At 53.1% G+C, this 15,983-nt stretch overlaps 1 protein-coding gene across 5 annotated transcripts in view; it reads right to left on the reverse strand.

Annotated features, from left to right (window-relative positions):
• The window catches only part of LOC132833817 (pleckstrin homology domain-containing family G member 5-like), a 114,626-nt gene that overhangs the window by 38,195 nt on the left and 60,448 nt on the right, over positions 1-15,983 (reverse strand). For 4 of the 5 annotated variants that reach the window (XM_060852428.1, XM_060852426.1, XM_060852425.1 and 1 more), the window contains one exon: positions 677-840. In XM_060852428.1, coding sequence (XP_060708411.1) covers positions 677-840 — 164 coding nt within the window. Of the gene's footprint in view, positions 1-676; positions 841-15,983 lie in introns of those variants that run through there. The other variant, XM_060852429.1, reaches the window with a different exon arrangement.

Below are 15,983 nucleotides of genomic sequence, written 5' to 3' on the forward strand. Positions count from 1 at the left end.
AGTTTGGGGAGAGGTAGGTGGGGGGGGTGGGGAAGGAGGGGACAATGAGTGAAAGAATGAGAAAAGTCCAGGCTCTCGGACTGATCAACAACAGCCAGAACTTATAACCATAGCAACTGGAGTGTACCAAAGTTTTAAATATGACAGGGCTGTGAATAATTAACTGGATTAACAATTCATGCATTCAGCTCTGGTCAGGCTTCCATGGAATTGCTAGGCCCTTGAAGGGACATACTGCAATTATACCCATTCTGCAGTAGGAAAGGACTGCCCCCAACTCCGGTAATACTGCCATGGGCATGTGGCACACCCTGGAATCCAACATGCACAGCCTGCACACTCGAGTCTCACAGCCTAGGGTTATATAGGCACAGTCTCCAGTTTGGAGGTTTACAGGCGTTGTCTCACAGATACGGTCTACAGTCTAGACTGTCAAAGTCACAGTCGGCATGCTAGACTCTCTCAGTCTAGGGGTCTTACAGATACAGTCTGCAGGCTACAGTCTGAAGACTCGCAGACTGCAGTGAAGCACCTCATGGCACAGGCTCACTAACTCCATATTAATGAGCTGCCAATCACGGGCTTTCCATTTGAGCCACCTCTGAGCCTCTGTCATTGGAGTGATTGGTGACTATCCAGAACCCTGCAAAAATATGAAAAAGAGAGAATATCTCACCCCTATATCCGCTGCATCTCGCCCGTGCAGAGGGTGCTCTGTTCTGTCCATTGGTGGGGTGCAGATAAATGTGGGATTGGCTGCCGAAGGACGCAAGATGGGTAAACTCAAAGATTTTATCTCCTTAACCGACTGTTCCACTTTCAGCTCACTGCCAGGTTTTGCTGCAGAGTCAGATCAGAGAATGTGGTTAGAGCTGGAGCGAGAGAGTATGTTTCCTCTCCCCACGTTAAGCTCATAAAGAGATCAGAGCAATGATCAATACAAACACACCCTCAGGCCACGATCTATCAAGCCCCTGATTGGCCCCAGACAACATGCACTTTTCCCAGCTCCTGCTGCAGAATTCCCCTGGGGTCAGTGACCGATGAAAGTACGAACTAGGACATGCACATCCAATTCCATGCCATTTCACACCTGTCAGCAGGAATGGAAGAGACAAACTGTAGTTATTTAGAACTTGCAATGTGAACCCAATATCTATTAATCCCATTCTCCAATAATTGTCGCACTATTCACACCCTCCGCACCAACAATCAACTGCACCAGAACAAGTCAATTACCATCTCCAATATAGGAGAATCTAACAAATCCTCCTTCCCATTTAATTGCATCATAATCACCAAATCATTGACAATCAACATTTATCACCGTTGGCAAAAATCTGGGTTGGACTGGACACATACAGATAGATTCTGTCTATAAAAGCAGACCGGAGACTGAGAATTCTGATTCAAGCATCCACCCTTCTAACTCCCAAATGCTGGTCTATTATCTGCAGGCCCCACGTCAGGGATATGATGGAGTTATGTTCCTCGTCTGCGTGAGAGCAGCTCCAGCATTCAGGGACCTTGACATTATCCAGGTCAAAGCAGCCCTCTTGACTGGCACTTCATCATCAACTTTACCAATGTGGCTGCAGGGTGGGCCCAATGGAAACTGTCCGACTGCAATTCACTGACCCTCAAACAACAGCATCAGCCAAACACCCCAACTCGAATGTCTGGAATTTTAAAAAGCTGCGATGACAATCAAACCATGGCACAGCCACGACAACAATCACATTGTGGCACAGCCTCGACAAAAATCATACTGTGGGACAGCCTCGACAACAATCGCACTGTGGTACAGCCTCGACAACAATCGCACTGTAGCACAGCCTCGATAACAATTGCATTGTGGCACAGCCTCGACAACAATCGCACTGTGGTACAGCCTCGACAACAATCGCACTGTAGCACAGCCTCGACAACAATTGCACTGTGGCACAGCCTCGACAACAAGCGCACTGTGACACAGTCTCAACAACAATCGCACTGTGGCACATTCTCAACAACAATTGCACTGTGGCACAGCCATGACACAATCGCACTGTGGCATAATCTCAACAACAATCGCACTGTGGCACAGTCTTGACAACAATCGTACTTTGGCACAGCCACGACAACAATCACACTGTGGCACAGCCTCGACAACAATCACGTTCCCGCACTGCCTCAACAACAATTGCACTCCCGCACAGCCCTGACAACAATCGAACGCAGCACAGCCCTGACAACAATCGCACTGTGGCACAGTCTCGACAACAATTGCACTGTGGCACAGCCTCGACAACAATTGCACTGCAGGACAGCCTCGACAACAATCGCATGGCAGCACAGCCTCAACAGCAACCGCTCTGCAGCACAGCCTCGACAACAAATGCACTCCCTGACAGCCCTCACAACAATCGCACCACAGCACAGCCTTCACAACAATTGCACTGTGCCACAGCCTTGAGAACAATCGCACTGTAGCACAGCCTCGACAACAATTGCACTGTGGCACAAATTCGACTACAGTCGCACTCCCGCACAGCCTCAACAACAATCGCACTCCTGCACAGCCACGACAACAATCGCACTGCGGCACAGCCTCGACAACAATCGCACTGCAACACAGCCTCCACAGCAATTGCAGTGCCGCACAGCCTCCACAACAGTCATACTGTGGCACAGCCTCGACAACAATCGCACTGCAGCACTGCCTCGACAACAATCACACTCCCGCACAGCCTCCAACAACAATCGCAAAGTGGCACAGCCTCGACAACAATCGCACTGTGGCACAGACTCGACAACAATCAAACCGCAGCACAGCCTCAACAACAATCACACTGCCGCACAGCCTCCAACAACAATCCCAAAGTGACACAGCCTCGACAACAATCGCACTGCAGCACAGCCTCGACAACAATTGCACTGCCGCAAAGCCTCGACAACAATCGCACTGTGGCACAGCCTCGACAACAATCGCACTGTGGCACAGCCTTGACAACAGTCACACTGCGGCAAAGCCTCAACAGCAATCATACTGTGGCACAGCCTCAACAACAATCGCACTGTGGCATCACCTCGACAACAATCGCACTCCCACACAGTCTCCACAACAATCGCAATGCCGCACAGCCTCCACAACAGTCACACTGTGGCACAGCCTCTACAACAATCGAACCAAAGCACAGCCTCGACAATGATCGCACTGCAGCACAGCTTCGACAACAATCGCAACAACCATACTGCAGCACAGCCTCTACAACAATCGCACTGTGGCACAGCCTTGATAACAATCGCACTGTGGCACAGCCTCAACATCAATCGCACTGTGGCACAGCCTCAAAACAATCAAATTGCAGCACAGCTTCGACAACAATCGCACTATGGCACAGCCTTGACAACAATTATACTGTGGCACAGCCTCAACAACAATCATACTGTGGCACCGCCTCAACAACAACCACACTCCCGCACAAAGTCCACAACAATCGCAGTGCTGCACAGCCTCAACAACAGTCACACTGTGGCACAGCTTCGACAACAATCGCACTCCCGCACAGCCTCGACAACAATCATACTGTGGCACAGACTCAACAACAATCGCACTCCCGCACAGTCTCAACAACAATTGAACTCCCGCACAGCTACCACAAAAATCACACGGTGGAACAGCCTCGACAACAATCGAACTACAGCACAGCCTCCACAACAATTGCATGGTGGCACAGATTTGACAACAATCGCACTGTGGCACCGCCCCGACAACAATCACACTCCCACAGTCTCCACAACAATCGCAGTGCCGCACAGCCTCGACAACAATTGCACTCTCGCACAGCCTCGACAACAATGGCACTGCAGCACAGCCTCCCCAACAATCGCACTCCTGCACAGCCTCGACAACAATCACACTCCCGCACAGCCTCCACAACAATCGCAGTGCCGCACAGCCTCCACAACAATCGCACTATGGCACTGCCTCTACAACAATCACACTCCCGCATAGCCTCGACAACAATCGCACTCCCGCACAGCCTCGACACCAATCGCACTCCCGCACAGCCTCCCCAACAATCGCACTCCCGCACAGCCTCGACAACAATCGCACTCCCGCACAGCCTCGACAACAATCGCACTGCGGCACAGCCTTGACAGCAATCGCACTCCTGCACAGCCTCGACAACAATCGCCACATGCAGTATAGCCTCGACAACAATCGTACTGCGGCACAGCCTCGACAACAATCGCACTCCAGCACAGCCTCCCCAACAATCGCACTCCCGCACAGCCTCGACAACAATTGCATGATGGCACAGCCTCGACAACAATCGCACTCCCGCACAGCCTCGACAACAATCGCACTCCCGCACAGCCTCGACAACAATCGCACTGCGGCACAGCCTTGACAGCAATCGCACTCCTGCACAGCCTCGACAACAATCGCCACATGCAGTATAGCCTCTACAACAATCGTACTCGGCACAGCCTCGACAACAATCGCACTCCAGCACAGCCTCCCCAACAATCGCACTCCCGCACAGCCTCGACAACAATCGCACTCCAGCACAGCCTCCCCAACAATCGCACTCCCGCACAGCCTCGACAACAATTGCATGATGGCACAGCCTCGACAACAATCGCACTCCCGCACAGCCTCGACAACAATCGCACTCCCGCACAGCCTCGACAACAATCGCACTGCGGCACAGCCTTGACAGCATCGCACTCCTGCACAGCCTTGACAACAATCGCCACATGCAGTATAGCCTCTACAACAATCGTACTCGGCACAGCCTCGACAACAATCGCACTCCAGCACAGCCTCCCCAACAATCGCACTCCCGCACAGCCTCGACAACAATTGCATGATGGCACAGCCTCGACAACAATCGCACTCCCGCACAGCCTCGACAGCAATTGTATGATGGCACAGCCTCGACAACAATCACACTCCCGCACAGTCTCCACAACAATTGCAGTGCCGCACAGCCTCGACAACAGTCACACTGTGGCACAGTCACGACAGCAATCGCACTTTGGCACAGCTTCAACAACAATTGCGCTGTTGACACAGCCTCGACAACAATCGCACTCCTGCACAGCATCGATAACACTCGCACTGTGGCGCTGCCTTGACAACAATCGCACTGCAGCACAGCCTCGACAACAATGGAGCTGCAGCACAGCCTCAACAACAATTGCACTCCCGCACAGCCTCCCCAACAATTGCAGTGCCGCACAACCTCGACAACAGTCACACTGTGGCACAGTCGTGAGAGCAATCGCACTTTGGCACAGTCACGAGAGCAATCGCACTCTGGCACAGCTTCAACAACAATTGTGCTGTTGACACAGCCTCGACAACAATCGCACTGCTGCACAGCCTCGATGAAAATTGCACTGTGGCACAGACTCGACAACAATCAAACTGCAGCACAGCTTCGACTACAATCTCACTGTGGTACAGCCTCGACAACAATCACACTTCCGCAAAGCCTCGACAACAATCATTCTGTGGCACTGCCTCAACAACAATCGCCCTGTGGCACAGCCTTGACAACAATCGCACTCCCGCACAGCCTCGACAACAATCATACTGTGGCACTGCCTCGACAACAATTGCACTGTGGCACAGCCTCGACAACAATCGCACTGTGGCACAGCCTTGACAACAAACAAACTGTGGCATCGCCTCAACAACAATCGCAAAGCCTCCACATCAATCGCAGTGCCGCACAGCCTCTACAACAATCGAACTGCAGCACAGCCTTGACAACAATCGCAAAGCAGCACAGCCTTGACAACAATCACACTCCCGCACAGCCTCGACAACAATCGCAGTCCCGCATAGCCTCGACAACAATCGCACTGCAATACGGCCTCCACAAGAATAGCACAGCAGTACAGCCTCCACAACAACTGCACTGTGGCAAAGCCTCCACAACAATCACACTATGGCACAGCCTTGACAACAATCGCACTGTGGCACTGCCTCGGCAACAATCGCACTCCCACACAGCATCCACAACAATTGCAGTGCCGCACAGCCTTGACAACAGTCACACTGTGGCACAGTCTCTACAACAATCGAGCTGCAGCACAGCCTCGACAACAATCGCACAGCGGCACAGTCGCGACAACAATCGCACTTTGGCACAGCTTCAACAACAATCGCATGGTAGGCACAGTCTCAACAACAATTGCACTGTGGCACAGCCTTGATAACAATCGCACTGTGGCACAGACTAAACATCAATCGCACTGTGGCACACCTCAACAACAATCGCACAGCAACACAACCTTGACAACAATTATACTGTGGCACAGCCTCAACAACAATCATACTGTGGCACTACCTCAACAACAACCACACTCCCGCACAAAGTCCACAACAATCGCACTGTGGCACAGCCTTGACAACAATCGCACTCCCGCACAAAGTCCACAACAATCGCACTGTGGCACAGCCTTGACAACAATCGCACTCCCGCACAGCGTCCACAACAATCGCAGTGCTGCACAGCCTCGACAACAGACACACTGTGGTACACCCTCTACAACAATCGCACAGCCTCCCCAACAATCACAGTGCCGCACAGCCTCAACAACAGTCACACTGTGGCACAGCCTCTACAACAATCGAACTGCAGCACAGCCTTGACAACAATCGCAAAGCAGCACAGCCTTGACAACAATCACACTCCCGCACAGCCTCGACAACAATCGCAGTCCCGCATAGCCTCGACAACAATCGCACTGCAATACAACCTCCACAAGAATAGCACAGCAGTACAGCCTCCACAACAATTGCACTGTGGTAAAGCCTCCACAACAATCACACTATGGCACAGCCTTGACAACAATCGCACTGTGGCACAGCCTCGACAACAATCGCACTGTGGCACTGCCTCGACAACAATCGCACTCCCACACAGCATCCACAACAATTGCAGTGCCGCACAACCTTGACAACAGTCACACTGTGGCACAGTCTCTACAACAATTGAGCTGCAGCACAGCCTTGACAACAATCGCACAGCGGCACAGTCGCGACAACAATCGCACTTTGGCACAGCTTCAACAACAATCGCATGGTAGGCACAGCCTCAACAACAATTGCACTGTGGCACAGCCTTGATAACAATCGCACTGTGGCACAGCCTCAACATCAATCAAATTGCAGCACAGCTTCGACAACAATCGCACTATGGCACAGCCTTGACAACAATTATACTGTGGCACAGCCTCAACAACAATCATACTGTGGCACCGCCTCAACAACAACCACAATCCCGCACAAAGTCCACAACAATCGCACTGTGGCACAGCCTTGACAACAATCGCACTCCCGCACAGCGTCCACAACAATCGCAGTGCTGCACAGCCTCGACAACAGACACACTGTGGTACACCCTCTACAACAATTGCACAGCAACACAACCTTGACAACAATCATACTGTGGCACCGCCACAACAACAATCGCACTGTGGCACAGCCTCGACAACAATCGCACTGCGGAACAGCTTCGATAACAATCACACTGTGGCACAGCCTCGACAACAATTGCACGCACGCACAGCCTTGACAACAATTGCACTGCAGCACAGCCTCGACAACATTCGCACTGCAGCACAGCCTCGACAACAATCGTACTCCCGCACAGCCTTGACAACAATCGCACTGTGGGACAGCCTCTACAACAATCGTACCGTGGCACCGACTCGACAACAATCACACTCCCACAAGCCTCGAAAACAAATGCACTTCCGCAGTCCGACTACAATTGCACGGCAGCACAGCCTTGACAACAATCGCACTGTGACACAGCTTCGACAACAATCGCACCGTGGCACAGCCTCGACATAAATCGCAATGCCGCACAGCCGCGACAACAGTCACACTGTGGCACAGCCTCGACAACAATCATACTGTGGCACTGCCTCAACAACAATCACACTCCCGCACTGCCGCGACAACAATCACACTCCCGCACAGTCTTGACAACAATCATGCTGTGGCACAGCCTCAACAACAATTGCACTCTCGCACAGCCTCGACAACAATCGCACAGCCTCCACAACAATCGCAGTGCTGCACAGCCTCAACAACAGTCACACTGTGGCACAGCTTCGACAACAATCGCACTCCCGCACAGCCTTGACAACAATCATACTGTGGCACAGTCTCAACAACAATTGAACTCCCGCACAGCTATCACAAAAATCACACGGTGGAACAGCGCCTCGACAACAATCAAACTACAGCACAGCCTCCACAACAATTGCATGGTGGCACAGATTTGACAACAATTGCACAGTGGCACCGCCCCGACAACAATCACACTCCCGCACAGTCTCCACAACAATCGCAGTGCCGTACAGCCTCGACAACAATTGCACTGCAGCACAGCCTCCCCAACAATCACACTCCCGCACAGCCTCGACAACAATCACACTCTCGCACAGCCTCCACAACACTCGCAGTGCCGCACAGCCTCAACAACAATCGCACTATGGCACCGCCTCTACAACAATCACACTCCCGCATAGCCTCGACAACAATCGCACTCCCGCACAGCCTCAACAACAATCGCACTCCCGCACAGCCTCGACAACAATCGCACTCCCGCACAGCCTCCCCAACAATCGCACTCCCGCACAGCCTCGACAACAATTGCATGATGGCACAGCCTCGACAACAATCACACTCCCGCACAGCCTCCCCAACAATTGCAGTGTCGCACTGCCTCGACAACAGTCACACTGTGGCACAGTCGCGAGAGCAATCGCACTTTGGCACAGCTTCAACAACAATTGCGCTGTTGACACAGCCTCGACAACAATTGCACTGCAGCACAGCCTCGATGACAATTGCACTGTGGCACAGCCTCGACAATAATCAAACTGCAGCACAGCTTCGACTACAATCGCACTGTGGCACAGCCTCGACAACAATCACACTCCCGCACAGCCTCCACAACAATCGCAGTGCCGCACAGCCTCAACAACAATCGCACTATGGCACCGCCTCTACAACAATCACACTCCCGCATAGCCTCGACAACAATGGCACTGCAGCACAGCTTCCCCAACAATCGCACTCCCGCACAGCCTCGACAACAATCGCACTGCGGCACAGCCTTGACAGCAATCGCACTCCTGCACAGCCTCGACAACAATCGCCACACGCAGTATAGCCTCGACAACAATGATACTGCGGCACAGCCTCGACAACAATCGCACTCCAGCACAGCCTCGACAACAATTGCACTCCCGCACAGCCTCGACAACAATCATTCTGTGGCACCGCCTCAACAACAATCGCCCTGTGGCACAGCCTCGACAACAATCGCACTCCCGCACAGCCTCGACAACAATCATACTGTGGCACCGCCTCGACAACAATCGCACTGTGGCACAGCCTCGACAACAATCGCACTGTGGCACAGCCTTGACAACAAACAAACTGTGGCATCGCCTCAACAACAATCGCACAGCCTCCACAACAATCGCAGTGCCGCACAGCCTCAACAACAGTCACACTGTGACACAGCCTCTACAACAATCGAACTGCAGCACAGCCTTGACAACAATCGCAAAGCAGCACAGCCTTGACAACAATCACACTCCCGCAAAGCCTCGACAACAATCGCAGTCCCACATAGCCTCGACAACAATCGCACTGCAATACAGCCTCCACAAGAATAGCACAGCAGTACAGCCTCCACAACAATTGCACTGTGGCAAAGCCTCCACAACAATCACACTATGGCACAGCCTTGACAACAATTGCACTGTGGCACAGCCTCGACAACAATCGCACTGTGGCACTGCCTCGACAACAATCGCACTCCCACACAGCATCCACAACAATTGCAGTGCCGCACAGCCTTGACAACAATCGCACAGCGGCACAGTCGCGACAACAATCGCACTTTGGCACAGCTTCAACAACAATCGCATGGTAGGCACAGCCTCAACAACAATTGCACTGTGGCACAGCCTTGATAACAATCGCACTGTGGCACAGCCTCAACATCAATCGCACTGTGGCACAGCCTCAACAACAATCAAATTGCAGCACAGCTTCGACAACAATCGCACTATGGCACAGCCTTGACAACAATTATACTGTGGCACAGCCTCAACAACAATCATACTGTGGCACCGCCTCAACAACAACCACACTCCCGCACAAAGTCCACAACAATCGCAGTGCTGCACAGCCTCGACAACAATCGCACTGTGGCACTGCCTCGACAACAATCGCACTCAAACACAGCATCCACAACAATTGCAGTGCCGCACAGCCTTGACAACAGTCACACTGTGGCACAGTCTCTACAACAATCGAGCTGCAGCACAGCCTCGAAAACAATCGCACAGCGGCACAGTCGCGACAACAATCGCACTTTGGCACAGCTTCAACAACAATCGCATGGTAGGCACAGCCTCAACAACAATTGCACTGTGGCACAGCCTTGATAACAATCGCACTGTGGCACAGCCTCAACAGCAATCGCACTGTGGCACAGACTCAACAACAATCGCACTGTGGCACAGCCTCAACAACAATCGCACAGCAACACAACCTTGACAACAATTATACTGTGGCACAGCCTCAACAACAATCATACTGTGGCACCGCCTCAACAACAACCACACTCCCGCACAAAGTCCACAACAATCGCACTGTGGCACAGCCTTGACAACAAACAAACTGTGGCATCGCCTCAACAACAATCGCACAGCCTCCCCAACAATCACAGTGCCGCACAGCCTCAACAACAGTCACACTGTGACACAGCCTCTACAACAATCGAACTACAGCACAGCCTTGACAACAATCACACTCCCGCACAGCCTCGACAACAATCGCAGTCCCGCATAGCCTCGACAACTATCGCACTGCAATACAGCCTCCACAAGAATAGCACAGCAGTACAGCCTCCACAACAACTGCACTGTGGCAAAGCCTCCACATCAATTGCACTCCTGCACAGCCTCGGCAACAACCGCACTGCAGCACAGCCTCGACAACAATCACGCTGCAGCACAGCCTCGACAACAATTGCACTGCAGCACAGCCTCCACAAGAATAACAGAGCAGCACAGCCTCGACAACAATTGCATGGTGGCACAGCCTCGACAACAATCGCACTCCCGCACAGCCTCCACAACAGTCGCAGTACCGCACACCTTCGACAACAGTCACACTGTGGCACAGTCGCGATAGCAATCGCACTTTGGCACAGCTTCAACAACAATTGCGCTGTTGACACAGCCTCGACAACAATCGCACTGCAGCACAGCCTCGATAACAATCGCACTGTGGCGCTGCCTTGACAACAATAAAACTGCAGCACAGCCACGACTACAATCGCACTGTGGCACAGCCTCGACAACAATTGCACTCCCGCACAGCCTCCCTAACAATTGCAGTGCCGCACAGCCTCGACAACAGTCACACTGTGGCACAGTTGCGACAGCAATTGCACTTTGGCACAGCTTCAACAACAATTGCGCTGTTGACACAGCTTCGACAACAATCGCACTGCAGCACAGCCTCGACAACAATGGAGCTGCAGCACAGCCTCGACAACAACTGCACTCCTGCACAGCCTCCCCAACAATTGCAGTGCCGCACAGCCTCAACAACAGTCACACTGTGGCACAGTCGCGACAGCAATCGCACTTTGGCACAGTCACGAGAGCAATCGCAATTTGGCACAGCTTCAACAACAATTGCGCTGTTGACACAGCCTCGACAACAATCGCACTGCTGCACAGCCTCGATGAAAATTGCACTGTGGCACAGACTCGACAACAATCAAACTGCAGCACAGTTTCGACTACAATCGCACTGTGGCACAGCCTCGACAACAATCGCACTCCCGCACAGCCTCCACAACAATCGCAGTGCCACACAGCCTCGACAACAATCGCACTATGGCACCGCCTCTACAACAATCACACTCCCGCACAGCCTCGACAACAATCGCACTCCCGCATAGCCTCGACAACAATGGCACTGCAGCACAGCCTCGACAACAATCGCACTCCCGCACAGCCTCCCCAACAATTGCAGTGCCGCACAGCCTCCACAACAGTCACACTGTGGCACAGTCGCGACAGCAATCGCACTTTGGCACAGCTTCAACAACAATTGCGCTGTTGACACAGCCTCGACAACAATCGCACTGCTGCACAGCCTCGATGAAAATTGCACTGTGGCACAGACTCGACAACAATCAAACTGCAGCACAGTTTCTACTACAATCGCACTGTGGCACAGCCTCGACAACAATCACACTCCCGCACAGCCTCGACAACAATCATTCTGTGGCACTGCCTCAACAACAATCGCCCTGTGGCACAGCCTTGACAACAATCGCACTCCCGCACAGCCTCCACAACAATCGCAGTGCCACACAGCCTCGACAACAATCGCACTATGGCACCGCCTCTACAACAATCACACTCCCGCACAGCCTCGACAACAATCGCACTCCCGCATAGCCTCGACAACAATGGCACTGCAGCACAGCCTCGACAACAATCGCACTCCCGCACAGCCTCCCCAACAATTGCAGTGCCGCACAGCCTCCACAACAGTCACACTGTGGCACAGTCGCGACAGCAATCGCACTGCAGCACAGCCTCGATGAAATTGCACTGTGGCACAGCCTCGACAACAATCAAACTGCAGCACAGCTTCGACTACAATCGCACTGTGGCACAGCCTCGACAACAATCACACTCCCGCACAGCCTCCACAACAATCGCAGTGCCGCACAGCCTCAACAGCAATCGCACTATGGCACCGCCTCTACAACAATCACACTCCGGCACAGCCTCTACAACAATCGCACTCCAGCACAGCCTCGACAACAATTGCATGGTGGCACAGCCTCGACAACAATCGCACTCCTGCACAGCCTCGACAACAATCGCCACACGCAGTATAGCCTCGACAACAATCCTACTGCGGCACAGCCTCGACAACAATCGCATTCCAGCACAGCCTCAACAACAATTGCACTCCCACACAACCTCGACAACAATTGCATGGTGGCACAGCCTCAACAACAATCGCACTGTGGCACCGCCTCTACAACAATCACACTCCGGCACAGCCTCTACAACAATCGCACTCCAGCACAGCCTCGACAACAATTGCATGGTGGCACAGCCTTGACAGCAATCGCACTCCTGCACAGCCTCGACAACAATCGCCACACGCAGTATAGCCTCGACAACAATCATACTGCGGCACAGCCTCGACAACAATCGCACTCCAGCACAGCCTCGACAACAATTGCACTCCCACACAGCCTCGACAACAATCATTCTGTGGCACCGCCTCAACAACAATCGCCCTGTGGCACAGCCTTGACAACAATCGCACTCCCGCACAGCCTCCCCAACAATCGCACTCCCGCACAGCCTTGACAACAATTGCATGATGGCACAGCCTCGACAACAATCACACTCCCTCACAGCCTCCACAACAATTGCAGTGCCACACAGCCTCGACAACAGTCACACTGTGGCACAGTCACGACAGCAATCGCACTTTGGCACAGCTTCAACAATTGCGCTGTTGACACAGCCTCGACAACAATCGCACTCCTGCACAGCTTCGACAACAATCGCACTGCAGCACAGCCTCGATAACAATCGCACTGTGGCGCTGCCTTGACAACAATCGCACTGCAGCACAGCCTCGACAACAATTGCACTCCCGCACAGCCTCCCCAACAATTGCAGTGCCACACAGCCTCGACAACAGTCACACTGTGGCACAGTCGCGAGAGCAATCGCGCTCTGGCACAGCCTCGACAACAATCGCACTGCAGCACAGCCTCGATGAAATTGCACTGTGGCACAGCCTCGACAACAATCACACTTCCGCAAAGCCTCGACAACAATCATTCTGTGGCACCGCCTCAACAACAATCGCCCTGTAAACAGCCTTGACAACAATCGCACTCCCGCACAGCCTCCATGGCACCGCCTCTACAACAATCACAGTCCCGCATAGCCTCGACAACAATCGCACTCCCGCACAGCCTCGACAACAATCGCACTCCTGCACAGCCTCCCCAACAATCACACTCCCGCACAGCCTCGACAGCAATTGCATGGTGGCACAGCCTCGACAACAATCGCACTCCCGCACAGCCTCCACAACAATCGCAGTGCCGCACAGCCTCGACAACAGTCACACTGTGGCACAGTCGCAACAGCAATCGCACTTTGGCACAGCTTCAACAACAATTGCGCTGTTGACACATCTTCGACAACAATCGCACTGCAGCACAGCCTCGACAACAATGGAGCTGCAGCACAGCCTCGACAACAATGGAGCTGCAGCACAGCCTCGACAACAACTGCACTCCCGCACAGCCTCCCCAACAATTGCAGTGCCGCACAGCCCCCACAACAGTCACACTGTGGCACAGTCGCGACAGCAATCGCACTTTGGCACAGTCACGAGAGCAATCGCACTTTGGCACAGCTTCAACAACAATTGTGCTGTTGACACAGCCTCGACAACAATCGCACTGCTGCACAGCCTCGATGAAAATTGCACTGTGGCAGACTCGACAACAATCAAACTGCAGCACAGTTTCGACTACAATCGCACTGTGGCACAGCCTCGACAACAATCACACTCCCGCACAGCCTCGACAACAATCATTCTGTGGCACTGCCTCAACAACAATCGCCCTGTGGCACAGCCTTGACAACAATCGCACTCCCGCACAGCCTCCACAACAATCGCAGTGCCACACAGCCTCGACAACAATCGCACTATGGCACCGCCTCTACAACAATCACACTCCCGCACAGCCTCGACAACAATCGCACTCCCGCATAGCCTCGACAACAATGGCACTGCAGCACAGCCTCGACAACAATCGCACTCCCGCACAGCCTCCCCAACAATTGCAGTGCCGCACAGCCTCCACAACAGTCACACTGTGGCACAGTCGCGACAGCAATCGCACTTTGGCACAGCTTCAACAACAATTGCGCTGTTGACACAGCCTCGACAACAATCGCACTGCAGCACAGCCTCGATGAAATTGCACTGTGGCACAGCCTCGACAACAATCAAACTGCAGCACAGCTTCGACTACAATCGCACTGTGGCACAGCCTCGACAACAATCACACTCCCGCACAGCCTCCACAACAATCACAGTGCCGCACAGCCTCAACAACAATCGCACTATGGCACCGCCTCTACAACAATCAGACTCCGGCACAGCCTCCCCAACAATCGCACTCCAGCACAGCCTTGACAACAATTGCATGGTGGCACAGCCTCGACAACAATCGCACTCCTGCACAGCCTCGACAACAATCGCCACACGCAGTATAGCCTCGACAACAATCCTACTGCGGCACAGCCTCGACAACAATCGCATTCCAGCACAGCCTCAACAACAATTGCACTCCCACACAACCTCGACAACAATTGCATGGTGGCACAGCCTCAACAACAATCGCACTGCGGCACAGCCTTGACAGCAATCGCACTCCTGCACAGCCTCGACAACAATCGCCACACGCAGTATAGCCTCGACAACAATCATACTGCGGCACAGCCTCGACAACAATCGCACTCCAGCACAGCCTCGACAACAATTGCACTCCCACACAGCCTCGACAACAATCATTCTGTGGCACCGCCTCAACAACAATCGCCCTGTGGCACAGCCTTGACAACAATCGCACTCCCGCACAGCCTCCACAACAATCGCAGTGCCACACAGCCTCAACAACAATTGCACTGCAGCACAGCCTCGACAACAATCGCACTCCCGCACAGCCTCCCCAACAATCGCACTCCCGCACAGCCTTGACAACAATTGCATGATGGCACAGCCTCAACAACAATCACACTCCCTCACAGCCTCCACAACAATTGCAGTGCCACACAGCCTCGACAACAGTCACACTGTGGCACAGTCACGACAGCAA

The sequence above is a fragment of the Hemiscyllium ocellatum genome, chromosome 37 (assembly GCF_020745735.1).
Source record: "Hemiscyllium ocellatum isolate sHemOce1 chromosome 37, sHemOce1.pat.X.cur, whole genome shotgun sequence".
Classification (NCBI taxonomy): domain Eukaryota; kingdom Metazoa; phylum Chordata; class Chondrichthyes; order Orectolobiformes; family Hemiscylliidae; genus Hemiscyllium; species Hemiscyllium ocellatum.